The sequence below is a fragment of the Fringilla coelebs genome, assembly GCF_963513975.1.
Source record: "Fringilla coelebs genome assembly, chromosome: 5".
In the NCBI taxonomy this organism is placed as follows: domain Eukaryota; kingdom Metazoa; phylum Chordata; class Aves; order Passeriformes; family Fringillidae; genus Fringilla; species Fringilla coelebs.
In genome coordinates, this window is record NC_140033.1 from 19,719,547 (window position 1) to 19,745,278 (window position 25,732).

Consider the following 25,732-nt stretch of genomic DNA (forward strand, 5'->3'; position numbering starts at 1 on the left):
TGGTGGCTCTCTCCTATGCACAGGCATCCTGGCAGGAGAGGAATAATGAAGTAGTATAAACCAACACAACAATGAAATAGGTACACCACTGCCAGCTCCACAAAAGTACAAATTAAACTATTCCTAGACCTTACTGCAAGAATTCCAGTCACACCATGTGGTCTCGTTAAAGATATTACCACTCCTAGAAAACCTGTCCCACCCAGATTTGATCAAATTACAAGTAATTTTCCAACTGCAAAGCAGTCAGATGGCTGTGGAAAGCACCTACTTCCAAGTCTCAATACCCACTACTTAGTTTTGTGTCCATATGGAGCTGAAGGACAGATCAGATCCCTAAGATTATGGCTGAGAGAGATTTGTAAGCTAAAATTCACTGCCAATAATGAAGGCCAGCTGCTCCCATCTTCTGCTGAGCTTGCTTATCTATTTCTGTTTGGGTTTATCAAATACGTGTCTCCTGCTATTTGCAGATTATATACTGATTGCACATAAGTGATGCTGATGTCTCATGGTGAAGCTTCTAGCGCTGCCTTGTGTTTCAGTTCCAAGACACTTTGTCAGGTACAGTTCCAACACCTGTTAAGTCTGTGCCCTTAACTTTGATGACTTCTTGTATTCTGTGCTTGCTATTCCAGTGGCTAGTCTCTTTCCAGACCTTGCAACCTTCTTCTGGAGTTCCTGAGGAAGAGAGAAGGGAAAAAGCCCAAAAGCTACCATTGCATTTTTTTTGCCAGTTCTGAATTGCAGAGCTTTCTCCATCTCCACCTCTCTTATAGGAGCTGGTGGTACATGCTGTAACACTGAAGAACACTGCAGTAAGTCCCTGTTTGTACCTGTCACTGGCTGTTTCCTTCTCAAGGGGAGAGGAAATGTGACAGCAGACAAACAGTGGCAAAGGACACAACATGAAGCTGTCTTATATCATTGCCAAGCTATTTTTGACTCAAAGGACAAATGTGAAACACAGTGTAAGAGAAAAGCAAAACAAATGTGCTAAATTGCAGCTCTTCTAGCCACCAGCAGATGAGACAAGCAAAGATACCTAAGCAAATGGGTTAATATCACTCTAATACAATGACTCAATATGATTGAGCCCCTTAAGTTTTAACGAATGAGTACTTAACTCATAATTATAGTATTCAAAGCAGTTAATGAAAACATTTAATTAAGACACACCAGAAAGGAAGGTCAGCACTCTTTTGTACTTGTGAAAATCAGAGAAATTATATAACTTGAAGAGAGCCACACAAGTGGATTGACGACAGGCAGAGAAGTAGACCCCAGGCTTTCTGTCTAGGGCATGCTCTCATGGATTGTACTGCATCTCAGCAAATATTAGCAAAGGATATGTTTATATTTTTATGCATCTCCTTCTGTCATCAGATATATCAATGCATTCCCAAAAATGCCTGTGTTGAATTGTATTCCTATGATGAAATTTTATGACGTATCTCTCTTATGCACCCTGAGGAAGCCAGGTCTGATCAGTCTCTTTAACATTTGCCATGTCTAAAATTATGTTTTCAATCAGATTTTAGAGGGCAACTGAATTATGTCACTCACATTGTCATGTCCATTTTCTAGAGGCTTGGGATCACTTTTAAAATACGAATTGCTTAATACTGAACAAAGAATAGCAATTTATGTCAGCTGACTTTGTGGACTAAGGGCTATACTATATCACTGATTTTGCAGTGTGTAGTATTCAGCAAAAATTGACTGATCCACGGTATAAATATCCAGTAAAGAAACACCATGTATTTTGATCATGAATTGCAGGAACAAGCACAGTTATATAGCAAGGATTCACTGCCAACAGCCAATAATTAGAGGGAAATCCCAGATTCAGTTTAGTGTTTCCTTCTTTATCCATAGACTTTGAAACATTACTGCATTAAATGGCAGACAATACAAATAATATTTCATAGTGTTCTGGGGAGTGTTTTTTAAATGCAGTGCTCTTGATCTTTACCAGCTGTTGAATCAAATTTGGCATAAGCCTATTTCTTTGTGTACAGCCTGCAAACAATGTGGATTGTAAAATGAGTAGGGCACAAACCCAATTTCAATTGCAGACTGGGATTCCCCTATGCTTTTACAGGGAAACGTGGTTGATAACTGTGTTTCCTATTGGGTGACGCATGGAGACCATGCCCGTAGCACTTAATCTTTGAATACCAGAATATCACCTGAGCTCTAAAGCCAAGCTATTAAAATAAAGAAGAAGAAATAAATCACAACATGTAATAAAAGCTTAGTTGTTCATTTGTCATCATTCAACCCACAGCTGTATATTTTTCATACTGTTTAAAATTTTATGTAATACTGGCATAAACATCCAATGTCCTTCTTTTTTTTCCTTTCCTGTACTGAACAGATGCACAATTTGTGTTACAGCAATGAAACCTGAATATTGCCTTACACAAAGTAATGCAAGGATATCTTGCTGGATACCCATGGTAAGCTAAGAATAATTCATAAAGTTGTGATAACAGTTCAATGCAGATGTTTTGCAAGTAATATGCCTCAAAATAGTTACATCACTGTTTGCCTCCTAAGTTACAACCAGTGCTTTACTCTGATCAGAAGTACCCATGGAGGTGAAAACTGATCACAAATATCTAGTGGACACAGCCACACTAAAATCTAGTCTACTGGTCAAACTCAACAGTTTCAGTTATTACACCTGCTAAAAAACTTCTGACAATACCAATAGTTTGAAAAACGCAAAAAAATGCAAATTATTGTTTTTCATTTTTCTTGCCTTATAAAGAACCACACAGCTTCAAGTTTGAATGCAAAAGAGAAATTTACAAACTTCTGGGAAAACTCCATAAGAAAAAAAAATTCTATAATATTCACTTGTAACAACAGCAGCTGCAGAAAACTCTGATAGTTTTAAAATGACAGTATCTCCTTATCAAATTAAGGAAATTGCTAGAAATAAGTCATTGATTCTCTACTTTTTGATCTGATGTGCTATAGCAGAAGGGAGCACACAGATATTTCACACAGACAAAGGCCACCTGTAACCCCTGACTAGTGCCCCTATGAAGAACACATCATGGGACAGACTGACTGCTCCCTTTTAGAATACCTCATGAGAGGGATTGAGCCCACAAATCATGGTCAGTTATGCAAAGAAATAATTTCAAATAAAATAATTTCAAAGGAAAAGGAGGAAGAAGTTTCCTCTAATAAGCTAGTCATGAGATTCTAAAGTTCATGTAGCTAAAGTGCTTTGCACTAGATTGAAAATGCTATGCTGGCAGTAATTTATCCTGTTGAGATCATTGTTGTTCCCTCGGAGAAAACATTTTTGTCTTAAAAAGTCATTAATGCATTCAAGATTCTACTGAATACAACTAGCAGAAACAGCACATACAGAACATGAACTGAATCCTGTCCCTAATATCACAAATGATTGATGGACTGATTCTGCTATACTGGAAACAATATATTTTGCCTGTAAATAAGAAAAATAAAACACACCTTTCTCAGTTAATCAATCTTCAGTATTGGAAAAGTGTAAGACACACTCTTGAAGGTAGAGAAAGGGATCCAGTTTGCCAAACCCTAGGGTTGTGTCGAGAGGCAATTAGTGAATCAGTCTTCATAATATACATACCTAAGATTTGACAAAGAAAGACACCCTTTAGGGTCCCCAGAGGTAAAGCCTGTCCCCTAGACTGAAACCCATCAAAAAAGGTTGATATTGATTTTTTTACATGCCGAGTCTGATAGTCCTACACTCTTTGGAGGAATAAATTAGAATGACAAATCATTTCTATTTTAAATTCTCATTGCAGCAGACCAAGGAGCATAAATTATTTAAAATACACGTGTATTTGCATTCATGAATATAAGTACATAAAAATTCTTGAAAAGTATTTGGGTACATCTAGAGATGAATCTCTTATGGCTATATTTTTTTTATTCTAATCTCTTATGGCTATATTTTTTTTATTCTAAAAACATATAAGTAGATAGAGATTACAAAATTTGAATGCAGGAACATTAACTATAGTACATGAATATTTAAATATAGAGAGGGCTTTTTTTGCTCAATCTAGTATTTTCTAAGGATCTTTATTCTTACTGGTTTTCTATGATACATATATTAAATATAAAATAAATTACTTTAACATGAACAAATTAATATCTGGGGAGTACCACCACATTTAAGCAATCTTTAGAATGTCTCACTGGTTGTCCTAAGTACTGACATCTTCAAGCAGAAGTTTATACAGACAGCAAAATTCTTTCATAACATCAATTTCACTTCTCTGTAGCCAGTACACTGTTATCATCCTCTACTAAGACTGAAATTCAGATTGCCTATTATTTAATCCCTTTTTTTTTAATTAATCTTGCAATGTACTCTATTTAAGTTTACAATTTCAGAATGCCAAGAGCAGAGTATCTCCATACTGCCCCTTTGCGGGGATATTTGGAATCGTACAAACCCAAAGCTATTAAAGAGACGGTATGGTTCACATCCCTTTCATGCACATACAGAAGTCATTAAATTTAATACTGGTTACATTCAAACCACAAAATGAAAAACATGCTTTACTCTTTCTCATGCTTAATTCATTTATTCACAGCAAATTCAATGTTTCATATGTTCCTAACATAATTAGCAATTTCTGAAACCTCTCATTCCTCCCTCTCACATCTCTTTGGCACCACTGCTGTTGTAAAAACTGACTCTGGAAAAGTAATGAATATTAACAAAATCTTTTTTTCAAATACAAAAGACAGATTTTAAACTAACAGCAGCAGTTGCAAACAGCATAAAGATGCATTTTCCTACCCCCTTTCAGAGTAATTTTAGCCACTTTGGATACTTAATTCAGAATGACAGGAATATAAAGTGAATGTTCAGGACAGCTGAAATATTTTTCCCTTTTTGCTTTCTTGCTTTTCCTACAATTACTTTGGTAGCATATAACTACTATATTAATAGACAGCAAATTGGAACAAGTAAGAGATTACCTGAGAACATGAAAGTCCACATTCTTCAATCCTGGGAATAATCTGACAATCAGCATTCCAAAACAGAATTATTAGAAGGATCTGAACATAAGTACTTATCATCCTAAACTGAAAAAAAAAAATACAAAAAGCAAAACCTCAGAAGAAACCTTCTACTCTGACAATTCTCCCTCTCGTGCCAAAACTTTAATATGAATTTTAGTCCCTCCCACAGCACCTCTGAGCTCCTCCCTCTAAAACTTTCCAAAGACAGAAAATTGCTAGTTCTGGGAAATATAAAGCATGCTCAACTCATTTCGTATGTTCCAAACTAAAAAATAGGAAACAGTGATTTCTGACAATCACAGTAAAAGCCTCTTCCTTCTGGGTTTCATCACATCAGCATTAGATCAGTTTCAACAGATTTCTTTTCTGTAAATTCCATATATAAATAGGAATTTTGTTTCTAGAGTGATGTACCAGACAAGTTCATGGGTATTCAAATGCAGCCTTATTTTTCTGGTTTTCTAGTGCTTTCAATGAGAAGAAAACCAGCTTTGCCAAGGTGGGTGGTCTTGGAAGACTAGTTTCCTCTTTTTCATCAGCAGGAATACCAGATTCTTTCACTCTAGAAATCTGAGCCTTGAAATTTTTTCCACTATTACCTAATTGTATCAATAAGAGCATCTTGTTCTATAGCCTATCTCCAGCTTTGGAAATGTGCATGTTTTTTCAAAGCTCAACACCACCAACTCTGAAAGCAGGGTAGGAGTGAGTCACAGTACCTCAATACCTGTTAGCATGACAGAATGCCCAGGAATGCCTCTCTGGGTGCTATGTTTCACACAGCCCCACTACCCTTTGTAAAGGAACAAGTATTTCAAAAGCACACTCTCTGGTTGGTGTGGAGACTACATGTGACATGCCTAAGGGGAATAGGGAGTTTTCCTCCACAGAGAGGGCTTGCTCACCACTGAGAGATATCTCTCAGTAGGACAGTGCCAGGGCCCTAGTACTCAGTGCTCTTACAAAACCCTTTCCATCAGTTACAGTGGGGAATATACAGATAACAGCATCTGCTAGGATCTGGCTTTACACGTAAAATACAATGTCTTCTCTGTCAATGTATGTACTCTAGATACTTCATGTGAGTCCAGTTTGCCAATTTTCCAAGAAGACTTTATTTTTAAGATAAGCAGCTTCAATCACCATACGGAACAAAATTTAACTTAAATGTTTTGGTTAAAAAACAACAATTAAATTTTGTCATCTTATAGAAACTTGGACATTAAAGAGTTAATATGTTGCTATGCCTCAAACACTGATGGTCACTCAAGCAGACAAGTTAGAACAGGTGGTGGCTGGAAAGGGGGGCCCTGAGGAGGTAGGGCAGCACCTTTCTGGGCCCACTTCCCTGCTCTGGTCCATGGTGACCACATAAAGCACAGAGGTGAGTAAGGAGCTATTGAGAAAGGGTCAATCCAGAAGAGGCAGATTGAGACCACCAAAATACCTTCAAAGCCCCCTGGCCCACTACCAAATAGGTCCAGAAAAACTTTGATCATGGGCATCAATGAATCCTGAGTACTCACAGAAGTGGGATGTGACACATCTATGCACAAAAATACTCAAGATTAAAAATCTGCCCAGTCAACTCTCCTGTGCCTAAGACCATCAGAGGATGCTTAGAAGAAGTAAGAAAGAAGTTAAATATCCTATTTCCATGGATTATTTTAACATGTATGCTGACAAGTTCCAATGACCTGAATCTTACGGATCCAAAAGCCATGTGTACATCACTGATTTAATAGCTGCTTCTGGAACTTTCTTAAATGTATTTGTAAAGCAACTCTTTGCATCTATTTATCCTTTCATTTTTCAAATCTTCTTGGAGCCATGAATTGTACAATTCACCTATCTTTATTTTCTTTGTTTGGATTTTAAAACTGCTTCCAAATAGTTCTGTTGGGTTCCCCCTTGCTGCTTTAAAAAATACAGAATATTCACTTTCATCTCACCTTTGCAAAATAGTCACAGCTGTACTGTTTTCCAGCATACCTCCCCTATATTTTCTATGGTAAGTACTATACCTTTTCATTTTTACTATACCCTTTTGTAAGATGAGGGTCCTGAGGATAATACTGCAGAATGAGCAGTTCAAGGATGTTTTATTCTCTAGCAAATGCCATTTTGACTCTCCTTAGTGTATCATTTACCTCCAGTTTCCGCAGAAATTAACGGTGTGATTCGCCTTAAGAAATTTTATTCTCTCATTGTTTCTGGTATTTCTTAGTGCACCTCTGTCACATTCTGAATAAAACTGGTCATAGCACAGATCTAGCAATGTACTCTTTCTGTGCAGGAACTGTGTCTCAGTCAAGACAGTTTCTGTGTGGACTGAAGCTGTTAAGTTCAACAGGCAACAACTTTATTGTTATTTTCTTCATTTGAACCTTTTTTTTCAATCATGTCTAAACTAGCTATTTTACTTTTCCTGCATGATTTGTATCCTGGAATTACTATGTTCACCCACTGTTTCTATTACATCAGGTTTGGGAATCCCCATTAAGATTCTCACTTAAAGCTGGGCAATATAATTGATCCATGCCACATTATTTGAGAACTAGTTATGTAGAAGCACTGATGCATTTGAAATTTACAGGGACAATCTCTCTTGGGCTCTCTGCTCAAATAGGACTCTAATTCTTGATCATAATTTTGAAAATAATTTCTTTCTAACAGCAGTCTTTTAGTCCTTGGTAGTTACTATACCTTACCTATATTTTAATCCACATTTGTATTTAGCTTGATGCTTTCATTATTTTATCCCTGAAGAACAAATAATAGCAAAAGATACTGTTCTGTTTCTACCAATGCTCCCTCCATGTTCAGAAAAAAGATTCTAAAAACCCTTAATAGGAAGGGCCTCCTTTTGCACTTTGGTAATACAGATATTTTGCACCCTAAATCTTTATTAGAGCACTGGTCAGGAACACAGAAAAGCCAGAATCTAAACATTTCACAGTCCAAGAAGGTTTGAGTCCAAATCTTGCACATTTTCAATGGTGGCTTGGTGGTTCAGGGTGTTTTTTAATAAAATGCAGAGGACAGCCTTAGAGAACAGAGTGAAATCCAGTATTTTGCATTCTCCATTTTCTCTTGGGTGAAGCTTGATCTCTGGACCATCAGCTCAGGTACTTTTTTTCTTAATTTGAAAATGAAAGTTAGCACATATGTATCACCAGACATACGTAAGCAGCCAGAAATGGAATTTGTGACCTGATGTGTTGGAGTTTAAGCACAGAACTCCAAAGATATTTCTGCTTTGGACACATTACTTTTTGACTTTGTTAAATTAACATCAATGTCTATGCTGGAAGGCATGTCCCTGTCACATCCATGTTGGAGAAGTCCCAGCCTTCTGTGCAGCACAATAGCCACATTCACACTACATTTTGCAAGAGGATCCTGTGACATATCACTGTTCTTCCCAATTTCACCAACACAGGCACACATACAATACTATAACAGTCCCCTGGCTATTATTTTAACTCTGTGTGCAGTTGTATTGCCTGCTCCCAACAACAGACATTGTGCCTCCAGACCACTTACATCAACCATAGGACATTATAACTTTAACAGCTTCTTGTTATGTCGGGCATGCTCTGGAGTGGAACGGTGTGAGGTGCTACAGTCATCACAACAAAATACTCACAAGGGATTCAGAGCTGCTTGGGAACTGCACTTTTCTGGCATTGTGCCTGTATCTCCTGTCCAGAGTGAGCCTGTGCAGCCATGGCAGGCGCGCAGCAGAGGTACTAGCAGGGCACCTATACCCCAGAGAGACACAAGACAGGCTGGTGAAACACAAGCTGCCCAATGCTTCTGTACTCAACAAGTTACTGATTTACATTCTGAAGACAACCACTACTCATTTCATCTGTGTGATTCAAGGGGACCCTCTCACTCTCTCACCCACCATCCCTTTCCTTCAAGAGTCACGAGCATTCAGCAATGACAGCAAACATCACTGTAGGCAGCACCTTAGGTGCACTGATTACAACACAGGCACAACCCATGGAGGCTGAAGACTTTCTTTTCCCAAGATTAGAATCAAACTATCATAAATTGGTTTGGGCTAGAAGGGAATTTTAACGATAATCTTGCTCCAAATTAGGTTGCTGAAAGTCCCATGCATTATTAAAGAAATAAAATAAAGAAAATGTCTTTTTTAATTATTAATAATTTGAAATTGTTAATAAAATTATTACAGAAGAAAATGAAAAACTTGAGAGTTCAAAAAAATCTATTTAGAAAAAAGTAAAAGAATAATAAAAAATAAAGCATACTCACAATTCTCCAAAATTTTTGTGGACAATCTATACTTTTATGAACTTAAAGCTCAGAGAAATTGAAATCATTAGCACATGTAGAGGGGTTGCAACTAAAAGGAAATCATTAATGCACCATGTGCACACAATTTATTTTTTTCAGGAGACGCTTCAGTCTGGTTTTTTTTCATTTTACCCAGCTAAATTTTTTCTTAATTTTACCTAACTATTTTTTTTAAGCTAGGAACCTAACTTGTGGTATAAGCTAAGCAGTTGGCCATGGCATTAATTCTAGTGGTACCCAGCAAAGCAGGAAATGGCACACTTCCAAGCAGAAACCCTTCTAACATGGCACATAGACATTTACCTCACCGGGCTGACCTCATAGAGGAATATGACTTTTGTCCTTTTAACAGGCTTTCTAGCTGTGCTGTGGAAACAGATCATCTACCAGTAGACCCTAATTAAAGCTTCCAGCTAACAAGATTTACTCTGTGTCAAACCTCAATACATAAAGTCCTTTGCTAAAGAAGGGCATATGGGTGGCAGTGTTGTTTTGATTTACAAAAACATTGACACACTGAGTGAGATTTACAGTGAAACTTTCTCTGCCTGAGAAATGCTTTTCATGTCAGAGGCTACAATTAACATTAATTATGATTTTAAAAGCCTGCCTCTTACCTCCATGACTTTTCTTCTTGCAAGGTATGAGAAAATTCAGCCTCCAGAAAGGTATCCATGGTGGGGCTCCTAGTTTACCAGGCATGCAGGGAGAAGTCCTGCACCTGGCAGATTGTCCCGTCTCCGCTGTGCTGAACAGAGCAGGAAGGGAGCCATGGCCAGGCAGGGAGCCCTGGGATGTTCATCTTCACTGGAAAGCAGAATCTATGGCTGGCAGATCTATTAAAACCTCTTTTTTTATTCCCAACTATTCCTCACCCTTGTTAATCTAAGATGACTAAAAATAGATACATTCATATATCTTAACTATTACTCAGGGTCAATCCAAATTTTAACTCAATCATCCCATTTAGCCTATTTAGTTTTTCTCTTTCTTTTTGATGAATGATATTTTCTTCACTTCTTATTAAAACAGTTTAGTTCCCCAAGAGAAATGCAAATATCTCCTATTATATATGCTTTGTTCCTTCATAGTCACTCCTGACAGCAAAAATAATTTTAAAAAAAAGAAAACAGGAGCTGCTTAAAATCCTCTCACTCTTTAAAAGAGAGGACCTCAAGCCATTTGACTCAAAAGGAAGTGCCTTGGTCTGCTTTGTTGGTATAAGCATTTTGTGGAAAGGAAATTCCATCAGCTGTGCAACTTCCCTTAATTTCTTTTCCCACCTAAATCATTCACAAAAGTAATATCTGGTTATATCTAATCTGGATAACTAAAGCCAATCTTCACTTGACAGAAAATATAATCTCTTAAAGATACAGATTCAGTTTTAAAAAGTGTTTTACCACATAAAGTAAAACAAACCATTAATGAAACAGTTACGTTACATTCACACTATTCTACATATTAATATCTTTTACTTTAAAAGAGTCATGAAGAACTTCTACATTGTCTATAGTCTTTTTCCAATTTCATGCACGAGATTTAGAAAGTTAGATGTTTATTTTTAGGTAGAACTATAACTATATCTTTACAACTTTCAAAAAAGTACCATCAACCTAACTTTTCCTACTTGTAAATTTGGTAGGATTGTAAAAGATATACAATTAATTATCTGTTACGTTGAGAGAACGTTCACACAAGTACCACCAGTACAGACACGAAATTTTGCAATGTTTAAGAAACAGCAGCTGCAGCCTGTGGTTGTTGATCTAGTAGTCTGGATCAAAAGCACACCCTATTATTTTTAGGGGGACAGGGAGGTTGCTGTATACATGCTCTTAAAAAGCACTGCTCTAAACTTGAAAGAGTACCCTCTATGTATTTAAATCCCAGAATAACAGTCAGCTTTCCCAAAGTGAAAAGAAACATGCTTGCGTACCTGAAAGGCTCTACACATTACACACCTTTCTCTCTTTCTCCTTCTCAAATGCAAAGTTAAGCTTTGCAGCATGCTCTGAACAAACCACCTGAGTTATTTCAGATTAAAAAAAGAATGAACGTCAAAGTCAATAACCTCCCAGAACCCAACAATAAAACAACAAAAAAAATAACCTCACCACCTTGTCAGCAGCTATCACCCTGGTTACCCCAGAATTCCTATTAACCTGGGAATTCTAATAGAGTTGGAAATCTAGCCAATCATACCCATATTCATATACAAGAAAAGGCCATCTGTGTGGGGGATGTCCCTTGTTTCAGGGCAGCTAAGTTGCATAGGTTTTAAAGATAGTTAGGAAAATAAATAAATGAAAAGTATTATATCTAAATATAAAAAATAAAAAAACCACCTCTTTCAATATCAGCAGTATCTCCTGTTATTTGGCCAGTTGCTTCTGTTTGTTGGATGCTTTAGTTCTGGCTAGCAGCTTATTTGTCCCAGCACTCAGAAAAAGCCTCTCCTCCTTTTAATAGTGCAGAAATTTAAGTTAAATGGGAAAGAGTATTCTCTTGTCACCTCTCAGATTAGAATGTCAATCCACATTCTCAAGGTTCCACATAATAAAGACTTTTATTTATATAAAAGCAATAAGATGCAGAACACTTTACAACTCCTACAAAAGTGAAGTATAAGCAAAAACATCAATTATGACCTGTACTCATAACTTTACAAAAGCATTTATCAGCCACACTGACTGCATAACTGCAGTTATAACAATCTCTTGCAAATATATGAAGCCTACTACATATTGCAATATTTTACTTTGCCATCAGCATAAATCCATGTGACTCATTACATTTCTCTAAAGGTATCTTCTAAACACTAGACTACAGATACCAACAGAAAAGACAGATGTGTTAAAAATATTATCAACAAATTTTAAAATTATTAGAAAGATACATCATTTACTGTGTTATTCCATGGCTCCTACTGCTTCAACTATATTGCTGTTTAAAAATGGAAGTTTTTAAACCTTCATTCAAACAGTTGATTTATTTTATTGGATTTTGCTGTGTTGGCTGCATTTGTAGAATCCAAACTACTGAGCCATCTGCACCACAACTGCTTTCCAAGCTTTATCTTTGTCAAAATCCTTTAAGGTATTATTGGAAACCTAAAAGTAAACAAATTTAAGACAAATGCAAACATGAAAAAATGTTTTGATTAAAAACTGAAGTTCAAGCATATAAATACCTGAGAGAAGCTAGGAGAATGCAAATGTGAGTAGGTACAGCCAGGTAAGCTAATAAAATATTCAATACATTTGTAAATTGTATAGTTTTGTATATTATAGAGCTTATATTTAGGATATATAATATAATGGTGTAAATTGTATAATACTTGAAATATTTGGGTCTAAGAAACTTGGCCAAATTCCTATTTTAAACATGTTACTTAAGACATTTTTTCAAGACTTCTTCTAAAATATGACTGAAAGCCTTTGCACCTAAACCTTAAACCCCAAAGCCAGAAGCAGCCCACTTTGGTGCAACTGAAGCAAGATTTACCTACATACATGCAAGCAAAGTAAGGTCTTGCCTAAGAACACAGACTTCTGAGAAGCCAAAGGGACTTGAAACTTCACCTATAACATTATTCATCTGTTTAAATACTAAAAGTTAAGCAAAAAAGTCTTGCTTTAGCAGAGAAAGTGCTCCTTTTAGCATTTAATTCATGCCTAATTTCTCAGTGACTCACAAACCAGGAATACTTTTGTAAGTAATCTCCAGCAGAGATCTGTTTAGCCATGCCATGACCCATGCTCCAAAACATGACTTGCAGCTTCATCCTTTATACAGAACCTAAGTCCCAGGACACAGATCCAGCAAATAAGCAACCTACACCAAATACCCTCAACAGCCTGAAGAGACATAATTCCAAAGCTTCTACTTTCCATTAGCAGCTGTTTACTGACTTGACTGTTTTCAGTCTCTGCTCCCAGTACTTTCTATCCAGTGCTAGACTGAATCCAGCACTCTCCTTCTAGTGCAGTAAGCATGAGTTACTCTCTGAGAGTCTTTAAGGATACAGGATCTAGCTCTGTACAGTAGAGGAAACCCTAAGGGGTACAGTTCTGTGCCCTATGTCATGCCCAGTTTATCATGTAACCCTGTTATCATCTAATCTATTATCTCTTGATTACAAAATTAAGTTTCATAGAACAGCTTTTAATTGTGGTCTGAATTAAGATCAGAATTTATGACCAAAAAAACAACACCAAAGAGAAGTATTTTAATACAGGTATTTTCAAAAATTTTAGTGGGTATAAATACAAACCTCTGTTGTTCTGTATTCCTGTTTTTTAACCTGTGATGGTGTCCATGCTGAATCTTGTAGCTTCATTTTTGTCTTGTAATTCACACATTGTATTACAGTTCCAATAGTAAGGCATGCCTGAATTAGCAGCATCAACATCAGAAGCAACAGAAGTACATCATAAGATTGCTGAAAATAGACATATGTTGTTAACTACCTGAATAAAATATTTGATAATGTTCCTATCTCTATACTTTAAAAATTCCTATCTAGACTTTTTAAATCAAATTATAATTTTTGGTTTATTTCAGCATAACGTTTCAACCAAAATTTCGGTGCCTGAGTTTGCTAAAAGTTGAAGAGATCTATAGCTTCTAAGAAAATGTTAATTTGTCAAATTATCTTTTCCTTTGGAAAACAGAACAGAATTGAGGAAACTATCCTCTAAAATAGTGTCTTACTGCTGGTTTTGATCTAAGCAATGTCACAGCCAAGCTTCGGCCTGGCCTCGTGCCTTGCTGGCTCTGACCTTGTCCTGCTGACCTCAGTTCCTGGATGACCTTGGATCTGCCTCAGTACTGTGGACTTACCTGGCAATCACTGAATCTGGCTACTATGGCTGGACCTGCCTTCCTTTACTGTTTTTTGGGGTGCTGTAGGACTTTCCAATGAAGTTACCATTCTTTCTCTGTCTTGCTGTTACCTCCTGCTCCATAGTTCATCGTCCTGTGCAGAGCAGCCCACTCTTGTAACCACACACAAAACAGACTGAGAATGTACGAAAAGCTCTACAGGGTCACACCAACTGTCTAGACAGTGTAGTCACCTGTCCTGTCTCCAACATGTGTGACAAGAGAAGCTACTTAAAGAGGGTATGTAAGCTGTCACCATTCCTGAGGTTCAACAACACAGTACACTCCTCCAGAATAAGAACAGGATCACATATTCAGAAGTTGATTTTCCAGTCCCTGAGATATCAATTTAATAAACATTTTCCCTCTTTTCTTCTGAAGTTACAAGACTAGTTAATGACATTGGTCTAACGCCCCTAAGTGGTTCTTTGAACAACATCAGGGATTGGCAAACACTTTGCCAGTAGAGCCCAAGAAAGCTCTTCAGCAATGCACAGGTAACACTTCATAGTGAAATGCTTTAAACTTTGCAAAATTCTTCTTCTCTGTCCAAATCCAGACTTTGAATAAATCCAGGTGTAAGCTTACAATAGAAATAATTGTAAACATCCTAAGAAACAGAAAAATGTACTCTTCAAGGACACCTGCAATCTTTAATTTAAATACTAAAAATTATAAGAGCCCCAAGGACTCAAGCATACTGTATATTGTTTTTACTGCGTCTTTGGAATAAAATCCTAACTTTTTAAAACTACAATGGAGGTAACATACTTTCAATTATATAATAACTCAAACAAGAGTTTATAATGCAGTACTTTGTCTTCATATATTCCCTAATTTGCTACTGCCTTGCTACTGTAACATATAGAAGTTCATTTTTAAATTGCATAAAAACACATACTTTAACAGCAGGTGGATAACTTTTAAAGATGTCAACAACTTGCATGATACTGAAGGATAAGTATGCAGAAGCAGTGAACAACAAAGGAGAGGTAACACTGCTAATGGCAATCAGGACCTCAACCTAAAAAATAAGATAATAAAATTAAAAAATAATCTAAAAAATTAACTCTGGTTTGTGAGTTATGACTCCTTGAAGCATAACAGAGGCTGTAAAACTGTGTAAGATCACACATAAAAGAAAAATACTAAGAGCCATCCACATTTCATGAAGATACAGAAGCAAGCTTTGTATAACCTAAGTTTCCTAGCCAAAACACTGCTGGCTTGTAATTCGTATTTCATTCAATACACATGATGATATTTTTGTTTTATTTTACAAGTGCCTTCCATACGCACATAGAGGAAGTAATACCCAATCTGAAGAGCCAGTAGAGAAACCACCATTTATTCTTCAATTTATATGAAGTAATGAGAATTAAAAACAACCTAAAACAACCAAAATATAGGTTGCAACAACTTGCAACCTAAAATATCTTTTGCAAATAAATCTGAGTGTCCTGAGGCAAATTTACTGCCATACAACAGCAGCAGAGTTTCACTCAAATGTCACTCCTACAGGATTATATTCTGACTTCAGTTGTGGTTATGCCTCATTACTCACTTAAATATGGTCACATGACTATTAATTAGAACAGATATTTTAAGGAGCCTTAACTACCTAGAACATTCAAGGAATAAATGCACTCTACTGAATATTATTAGTTCTTGTTGCTAATCACAAAGATGAAGAATTTGTTTAAAATAGGTTCTAGGTCCAGCACAACCTGGACACCTAATTTTCTTCTTTCAGAAGCCACAACTGATAATGAAAGACAAAGGGAACTTCATCTCAGGAGCTTGAAAGCAGTTCCTGGCATACCATATGAGGCATGTCATTTTTCTATAGTAGTATCTCTTCCCAAGGAATCACTACAAAATAGCCAAAAAACAAAACAGAACAAAACAAACAAATAAAAAACCAAACAAACAAACAAGCAAACTCTTCAAATTCTTTTCTAGAACTGATGAAATTAGGCCTCCAAAGGACCTACCCGGGTTCTTTTAAGGGATACCAGCTAACACTCCTGCTACATACTTGACACATTTTGTAGTAGCAGCTAAAAACAAGTGAGCAAGTGATTAGTGCCCACTATCAGACAGAGTTTCTTAGTGTTATGCTGTTCTAATTAAAAAGTCCAAGAATTTTACACACTTACCAGACATTTACTTGGATATTCAGCAGCTACATGACTTGCAATAGCACTTGGAAAGCACTAAACAAAAGAGTGAAACAAAGTATTTATTTGACTTGAAAATTACAAAAATTGTAATTGAGTTACAGTAATTCCCACTATTCACAGCTTTTTTCTTTTGTGAATTTTGAATGCTGAAAAGCTTGTTTATGAACTTTTTCCACTTCATGCAAAGGGATTTTACAGACACATATATAAACCTAGTGGTCATTGTCTTCTTTCCCAATCAGTTCCTTCGTGGCAAGCAGGGTGGCACAACATCCTTTATGAGTCCACTGCTCCTGCGTACCAGCTGTTATTAGGGATAAGGGTTACCAGTCATAGTCTCAGACTTTTAAAGAGAGATTAAATAAGATATTCTAAGGATTCTACCATGCTAAAACTAAACTAAACTTTTTCTTTTGCAGCCTGAAATATTCTAAAACCTATAACTTTGAACATTGACAGAACACCTCCCTTCAAATACCCTTATTTTAACACTCATTTCCGTTTTACTGAATTGAGGACTGAGAATGTATCAGAACAATTTACTGAAGTATTGCAAACCAAAACAGATCAAAAATATTGCATATATATTAAATATATTGAAGATCTAATTCATTTGCTAAGCAGCAATTCCCGAACAGTATTAGAGCCAAATAAATATTCTAGTGGAGAGGAGAAAAATTAAAAAAAAAAAAAAAAGCCACTGTTTTAAAAGAGTAGCTACTATTTGCACTACTTACAGCAACTAAGATCCAAAAGAATGTTACTGAGAGGTATGGACCTGAGACTAGAACATCCATATTCAAAGCAATTATTCCACCAAATACTGATGAAATTCCAATAATCACCTCAATTACCTAAAACAAATAAGAGCACACAAATTATTAATAACGTATTTGAACACAAAAGTTCCTACTTGCATATAGAAAGGACCTCACTGGAAAGAATAAAATGCATTTATGCTATTAGCTAGGCATAAAGTCTATGTTTTCCATATCTAAAATATGGCAAAACACTAGCTAGCTTAAGTGAAAATAAGATCAGCTTCATTATACATATTTACACTTTCATTTATTAGCTCCCCCAAACAATAGTTCAGGTTACACTACTTATCCTTAAGTCATTAAGTAGTCTCCTTCCCACAATAAAGAGCAATTGGGATTTATCTTGCAATCTTCTAAAAGGAAATATTTTACTATATATCTCTCGTTTTTGTCTTTATTCTTTCAGTTCTTAACTACAGTGATCTCTTCCTGGCTTTAAAGAACCTTAGCACTGACAAAGATGAAGTAATAAATTGATTCAATGAAACAATGCTTTTCTTACTGAGTATGACTTCAGAATTCGAGCAGGAAAGCTGACATTGCTCAAAACAATGCCACTGTCATGTGCAGCATTCTAAAGGAATAAAAAAAATCATTATAAAAATATACAAAGCAATCAATTTCTTTCTAGTATCTTATACAAACTCTTACAGGTCCTAAAGGTGGTATTTAACATCTGGTTGGCCCAGAAGAGGTGACAGTGACACATCACAGTGTTTTCCAGAGTCAGACAACAGCAATTACATTAAAACCAAATTATTTAGTACCAGATTAGCTGTTCTACAGCCACCATTTCAATAATGAAATATTTTCATCTTGTCTCCCTTTTCTACCTTCAAAGAATATACTTTCTTCCTGAGCCTTCAGATTTTACAGATGTGGATCAGCAGGAGCCAAAGGAGGACAGGGCACTACACAGCTTTATCAACCAGTATGGCATATCATGTTTGCTTCATTCTAAAGGAAGTACTGTTGTAGAAAAATGAGGGTGGGGTTTGGGAAAGCACTAGTGAATAAAGAAAATTTTATCAATAGCCCCAAATTCTGAAGCCAAGAGTCATCATGCAGATACCACCAAACTGGAATACAAGAAAAATACTTTCTCTACATCAGGATTCAAAAAGTTATTGCTTGCATACATACAAGTTATAGTAACCTAGTGTTTCAAACATCAAGTTTTATTCTACAAAACAGAAATAAAACTTTTGCCATGCCCATTCATGAGATATTCAAAGAACTCTGTGCAGTATAATTTTCAACAGGTAATTTTGCAGAGGAGTCATTGCACTTTTAAAATATAAAAGAAGAAATAACTGTTTAGTATGGTACTTTTATTTGTAGTTCAAATATAGCTTTAGCATGCAAAGTTATATACTGGTGTTACCAATAAATTTTTGGCATATGTAATACACAAAAATGGGAAATTTTTTAACATGCACAACCCTTAAGGGTACCTACTTTCTTTCTTGTACAGCAGTCTTCAGTAGACCTAGCTGAAATGATCACAGTAGTTGCCATGAAGATTTCCAGCAGAATAAGTAGAATCAAGTTGAAATTTATCTGTCAGTAAAATTCCAGACATAAATTAGTTATGTCTTCCATATTAAAAATAAAGGAAGGGGCTGAGTCTACCATGATTATGCAGGTTGTCTAGTTTCTGTCAGATTTAGACACATCTACTGATTACATACTTAGTTATCTATTTCCTTGGCTCTTGACAAACTTCAAGAACATTATTCTCAGAATGCCTAACCTAAGAAAAAAACATTTACTTCATTTATGGAAATATTCTGCCTGAAGATTTTATCACTGTCTTCCAGAAGAGGAGCTTATGATAAGGGAGTGTTTGCTGGGTATATTTGCTTTTTGCAGGCCTCTCTATGTGAGCCCAGAACACTGCAGCAACTAATGGAAGATTCTCAGGGGAAGGAGAGCCACAGGTCAAACTCCTAGGTTGCAATCCCAAACAGTGTGCTACCATATTGGATGCTGAATGAAAACACAAACCAAAGAACTGCACCAAGGATCCCAGCTCTGTGCCCTGCTTAGTGCTGGTAAAGCATTCACAAACACTCTTCAAGGGTTCACGACACTTGCAGTCTACATTGCAAAAACATGGATGCTGCCATTGCTCATATTCAAGAGACAAATAAGTGAATGCAATACTTAATGTTGCTCTTTTGTTCCTCATTATTCTCATGAAAAGAGGTAGATACCTACACAGCATGGACTAAATAATTTCCTAGAGGCACACAAGTTAGGAAGAGTGGATCTCCCGTTCTTGTCTTCAAAAGCACCATGTTTTTCCATCAGCAGCCAAAAAAACATCTGATAGTCAGTCAGGCCATTGGGGCCAAGTACCAAAAGTCTAGGAAGAACTGACACCATTCCAAACCTATACAATTACAGCAAACCATTGTTCAACAACTTAGAACAGAATTATGCTGTTTCCTCATGTCAGACCTGCTTTGTTGATGATGAAATCTCCATCTTTCTCTGACATGTATCTTGCAGCACATGTTTTTTTATTTTTTTAAAAAGAAGTAAATGGCAGATTTAGGAGGCTTTTTTGGATGCTGAAATTCACTTTTGCTTAGGAAATGATAATTGAAACTATGTGCTTTGCTGTACCCAACAGACTGTACAGTTGTACTAACTCTGCAAACAGCGATACATGTCATTGAGGTAAACTTCTAGAAAATGTGCTACAATGACAAATACAGGAATTGTTAGGCAAAAGGAGAAGTTCAACTGTGCGGCCTGCAGAACAATTTAATCCAGATTAAAAATTCCTATGATTTAGACATGTTTTGACACAGCACTAATACTGATATGAGCTGGCAAGGCCACACATCACACTTGGCAGTTCAGTGCCAAGTAGATGCACAAGTTTGAGTCCAGAAGCACTGTAACTAAACTGACGAACTATCTCACTTAGTCCTAGGTACAAGAAGTAAATAACAAAAACTGAAAAAGTAAGAGTAAATAAATTAGATTCTTGTGAATATTACTGCAGGTAACTAACACTGGGCAAAGAGAAAAAAGTTAGTGCTGTATGATCTCTCCTCACAGACCCAGCAGGAATACTGGGATATTGTCAGCAAAGTAATGACATGTGATCTCCAGCCACCTAATGTCCTCCCTGCCTTGTTTTTTAACAAAGATAAATGTATCACAATTAGTAATTGTTTTAGTAACTTACATTTATAGCTGATGGATTGAGGACAAGTTTGCATCCAAACCAAATTAAACACGTTGTTGTAACAGCAAATGTGGAGACAAAGAGAATCTGAAAATTTGGTATCTGAAAAACAGTTTCAGAATGGGTTTCTCTCTTATTTTAAACACAGGCGGAATATGAACACACATACAGATTTATAGAGATAGATTATATAGATAGATATAGATAGATAGAGAGATACATAAAATTGACAATAAAGTTTCATACTCACCACATTAATTTTATTCCTTGCTATAGCAAAGCTCACAACTGCTGAAGGAATACACTGGGAAAATTAAAAGAAAAGACTAGTGGGATCTTCTGCACCATGAATTTTATATATACTTCTATAGATGCATTTTATGTGTCTGAATTCACATTCAGTACACTCAGACAAACAGAAGATCAGAAACTCTGTGAAGAAAAAGTTTCACTTGACTGAACTCATTAATCACAGTCAGTGTCTGAGAATTACAAGAAGTTTAAACATACTTTCCATATCCCTCAGTTTTGACTAACTACCCAGCATAATGTGATGAGTAAAAGAAAGAAAGTCTTTCATGAGGTATTTCATGCCTTCATTAGTTTAAATTAACTCTAGAAGGCCTGAGATCCTTGAGCAGGAGAAAACAGTGCTACTCCCAAACTGGGCCTGCACATTCTTTAAACAGACATCATCCTCGCTGAGTACGTTAAAATTTGCCCAATCTCAAATCTGCTGAGTCAAGACACACTTGGAGAATTGTGCCTGGGATGTCCATTTGGCTCACTGGCAACTATGTTTCCCTTCTTGAGGACAAAGATAAATGGAAAAGTCATGCACAAATTAAAAGTCTCACAAAGTAATTTCTCTGTTCCTTTGCTGTTCCCCACCACAACAGACATGGCTCCATTACAGATCTAACTCTATTTTACACAAATGACTACTAAAATTATAATAAAAGTGTTCTTATGTTAAATAATGAATCATGCAATAAATGCCCCATTTCTAATTCTCTTCCCACATGCCTGAACACTAATGGCTTAACAATGGAACACTCTAAAGGGATTAATACTGATATGTAAAATTCTTGGCAGCACTTCCTCAACACCTAAATGACCTTTACTGAACATAATTAAAACATTCTTCTATGTCCTGGATATACAGGAGTTCCTTGAACACTACAGGATTATGCTTAGGCAACTGAATGCAAGTAGTAGTCCAGATGGGTGAAAGTCTAGAGAGCAACTCAGGTTCAGGCTAAATGAGACACTTGGTGGCAAGCTGGCTCCACATCTCTCTAGGCTCTTCTGACTGCACCAATGTCACCATCTGCATCCTCACATACAGACACCAAATATACACACCTCCAAACCCAATGTGATAACCTGCTGCAGCCAAAGATCTACCAGGTCTCTGGAAATTTTCAAACATGAAGTTCAAAGAGTCAAGATCAGGGGCAGAGAAAGAGACAGCTCAGCAACTAAACCAATGTTGCAGAGATAAGGTATCCGTGAGGATACTGACTTTAACTCCTCCAACATTAACACCTTTAGTGGAAACCCAAGTGATAACTCACTCACAGAGCAACTCCTGCTACTTGTTTGTTTCAAGTAAAGTTTGTTTTATGTAAAATAATCTTGGACCTAACTTAAAAACAAATATATAAATCAACTTGAGAAAATAATGACAGAATACTGCCACAAACAAAGCAAGTGCATGAGACTTAATAATATCTAAAGCACAAACTAAGCATATATAATACAGTAAACATGTATATGCGCCCCTCAAAGTACAGAAAAAAATATTGGGTTCTGGAAAATGTCAGCCATCTTTAATACATATTATTTTACTTTAATGCATTATTTTACTAATAAAATAATAATATTCAAGAGAACTTTATTCTGCTTTGGTACTTGGATATTATGGCAAAATAAACTGAAAAATTAACACTTTGAGATATAATATGAAATACATTTTGATAGCATATAGCCAGAAAACTTTCCAAACACATAGCAACAAAAATTTTCTTAAAATCAAGCACAGAAAAACTGCTCAGCAGATTAATCTTGAATGCCAATGGTGAGCTGATTAACAAAAATGGTAACACAAACCCAGCTGTTTTTATGACGACAAGTTATTCCTTTAACCATGCAACGAAAATCCATTTAATGAACTGTTAAATATAATTAAATCTTCCATGAAGAAAAGCAGTAGAAAAAGACAGAATAAAAGACATAAACCTACAAAAATTGTTTACTATTGCATTTGCTGTCAAACAGCCACAGCAAATAATTAAGAATGCTTACTGAACCTGCTGCACAACGTAAATAATCCATTTCAGATGGAAAAATATTTCCCAGATATAGTGAAAATCCAGAAGTAATAAGGAGGCAAGTCTGCAAAGGAACAAATAAAAAAAAATATGATATGAATAAAACTGGGTTAAAAGAAAAAAAACTAGTCAGACATAAATCAGTAATCAATCCCTTTCAAATTGAGCTACTTTTAAGAATGCAGCTTTTGTGTGAATAAATTTGAAGAAAAATATCAAAATATGCTAACTTCTGAAGATATTTTGCTGGTTACCAAGACCTAATAATAAACAATGTTCATGTTTAAATCAAGAATTTTGTCCTGACCTGGCAAATACCTCAATCTAAGTCAAAAGGTAACTGAAGTGTTTAGTGGTAAAAATGTTTCAGAAACCTCAGCTATGTCTCTACTTTGCATTCCCTGCTTGAGTCCACCAACATTCATTATGCGTATGGGCAGCTGCGCAATTGCCAAGTAGAACACAGCAGTAAAAATAGCATTGGGATACATTAATGGAGTTTCTTCCACTATATTCCTACATTCCTCAAATTCTCTTCCTGCTTTCATTCAGCGGCACATTCAAAAATGTTCAACTGCTCCTCTTACCTTAATAAGTCTTCTGTTTATTTCATAACTACCACAGTTACACACTCAGCAATAAGCGATTAGTGTCTTTTACTAACATTATTTTGGTTTTCCTTGTCATTCCTCTGAGTAGGCATTTCTTTGAAGGGGCTGGGAAAGGTATGAGAATGGTCCTTTTGTTTTATTTGGGTATTTTTTTCATGTTAGAAAATTATCAGGGGTCTTTAAAGAGTCCTTGTCAAAAAAAGACAGAAAATAGGGAAAGCATATGCGCATGTATAAACACACACACACAGAATTTTGGCAGGCTGGTAGAACAGTGTATGGAACCACGAGTTGAAATTGTGCTTGATGCTCATCAAATTGTTTCTGCACCAAACCAGCCCATCAGTCACTTTGATGTCACTCTACAGTTGGCAACTGCTCCCTGAAGTAGATGGTTCTGTTCGCTGTGACTTACATTGCTCAGCATAGACTTTCTCTTCTGGACGCTGTCTTTCAGAGGGGTTGATAAGAGACTAAACACTTGGAAGTAAAATCTAATTGGAATTTAATCTAAGAGTTTATTAATAAAATTGCATTTTCATTTTTCCATGAAATTCATTCTTCTTGATAATATGACTTCAGCAAATGATCATTAAACATTATTATCTCCAAAAATTTACAACTACTCAGTAAATTACAGACAGTTGTCCTTTTGGACAATTAAGTGTGAGAAAATTTAATGCAAACAAAGCCAGAACTTCTGCTCTCTTTTCATGTGACAGTACATCTGAAAGGAAATACAAGCCTTGCAGTTTGTCAGAAAATAAAAAATGCTCAGCTGTTTCCACAAAAATAAGGCAATACTTTTATTCACAGTGCATAAACAAGCAATTACCAGATTAACAGTGAGACAATCTTAGTTCTTAATAAAAAATACGCTTCAAAACACACAAGCTGACAGAAAAAGAAAAGATCAAATTCTAATTGCTATAATGAAGTTTAATTAACTTGGCTCAGAACATGGGGAAGCACTTGATGTACATGCAAGATGAGTATCCTGTGATTCTAGCAGTGAACACAAAAATTCAAATCACTGTTTTGTAAGAAACACAAGTACATACCTCACTACATTAATGATTACACCAAATAATTATGTGGCTATTGAACCCTGATAGATGAATGTGGCAATCAAGTACCACCTATCTTTTTAATGCCAAAATGCTATTATGGCAGCCAGAGTACATTTAATAGTTAGAAGTATTTTTAAAAGAATGCATATGGTCCGCATACTTTATATACTTTACCAAAAGGCACTGCTTATACATACACATGGGCTGATATTTACCACTACCACACTTATTCTCTTCTTATATGATCAATATTACTGATAAAAATAAGCCTTCATATAACACCTATGATTAGTAAAAAAATAGTCAAAGAATACCAGCAGTCTACATTCCAAATTTGCTAAATACGTTTCTATTTTTACAAAGGTTTCTTTTCAATACTATCAGTGATCAAATTCTTAGTCTTCAAATTATGTCAAACAGAACAGATCGCTGGACACTAAGGCCTCACCTGTATTTTTAAATTTGCTATAATTTAAAGTACTTACTCCCATCAGCAAAGAAAATATCCATGTTTTGTAACTAAAGCAAGGATGCAGCCTCTTTGACAGCTGAAGGTCACTGGATTTGATATCTGGTATATAATTTCCATTCTCTTGTTTTCCCCGCTCCAAAGTTGGCATCCTGTCATAGCTAAATTCTTCTCTGTAACCTTCTTCCCTGGTCATAACACTTCACAAAGGCAATTAAATAATAATAATGCAAGTTACAAAAAAAGAAAAAATATATAATTTAGATCCTTCACATACCAAAATCAGTGCTCAACTAGGTTTTTTTGTATTCAAGACAAAATAAATAAACACAATGTTTAGCTACTGGATGCATTTACATCTCAAAATATGTAAACTTTTTAACAACTTTCTTGCACACCTTAACTAAATTTCATCCTACAGCCATACTTCATAATGACATAATAAAAGTACCAACATATTTAAAGTTTGAGTATCTATGATAACTCAGTACATTTTTATTTCAAGATCTAAGAACCAGTTTTAGAGGTGGTTAGTTAGTGCATACCTCTATAACCAAAGCTTTTTTCTTTTTCAACTCTAGGACAGCAAAGAAAATCAAATAGGTTTCAATATAAATTCCATTTGATTTCAGCACTTTTAATCAGCTATCTAAAATGACAGACTTTCCTATGAGTCCCATGAACACACATACCACAATAACTCAGCTACAGCAAACTGTTTCTAATTTACCCAGTATCAACCATTTCTCTTGTTCACTTCATCCTGTTTTGTTCCCCTCAC

At 35.9% G+C, this 25,732-nt stretch overlaps 2 protein-coding genes across 2 annotated transcripts in view; both read right to left on the reverse strand.

Annotated features, from left to right (window-relative positions):
• IL17REL (interleukin 17 receptor E like) overlaps positions 1-5,332 on the reverse strand; it is a 44,628-nt gene extending 39,296 nt beyond the window's left edge. The window contains exon 1 of the mRNA XM_084206206.1: positions 5,002-5,332. Within this exon, the coding sequence (XP_084062332.1) occupies positions 5,002-5,103 (102 nt within the window). The 5' untranslated portion in view covers positions 5,104-5,332. The remainder of the gene's footprint in view (positions 1-5,001) is intronic.
• A 7,081-nt stretch (positions 5,333-12,413) lies between these two features.
• Positions 12,414-25,147, reverse strand: MLC1 (modulator of VRAC current 1; the record flags this gene model as incomplete). The annotated part of the gene is made up of 11 exons (XM_084205872.1): positions 12,414-12,488; positions 13,652-13,819; positions 15,164-15,286; positions 16,422-16,478; positions 17,183-17,299; positions 17,769-17,840; positions 18,725-18,826; positions 20,469-20,570; positions 20,719-20,772; positions 22,776-22,865; positions 24,968-25,147. The coding sequence occupies 11 exons, from the start codon at positions 25,145-25,147 to the stop codon at positions 12,414-12,416; spliced, it is 1,140 nt and encodes a 379-aa protein (XP_084061998.1).
• Between the last annotated feature and the right edge of the window lie 585 nt (positions 25,148-25,732).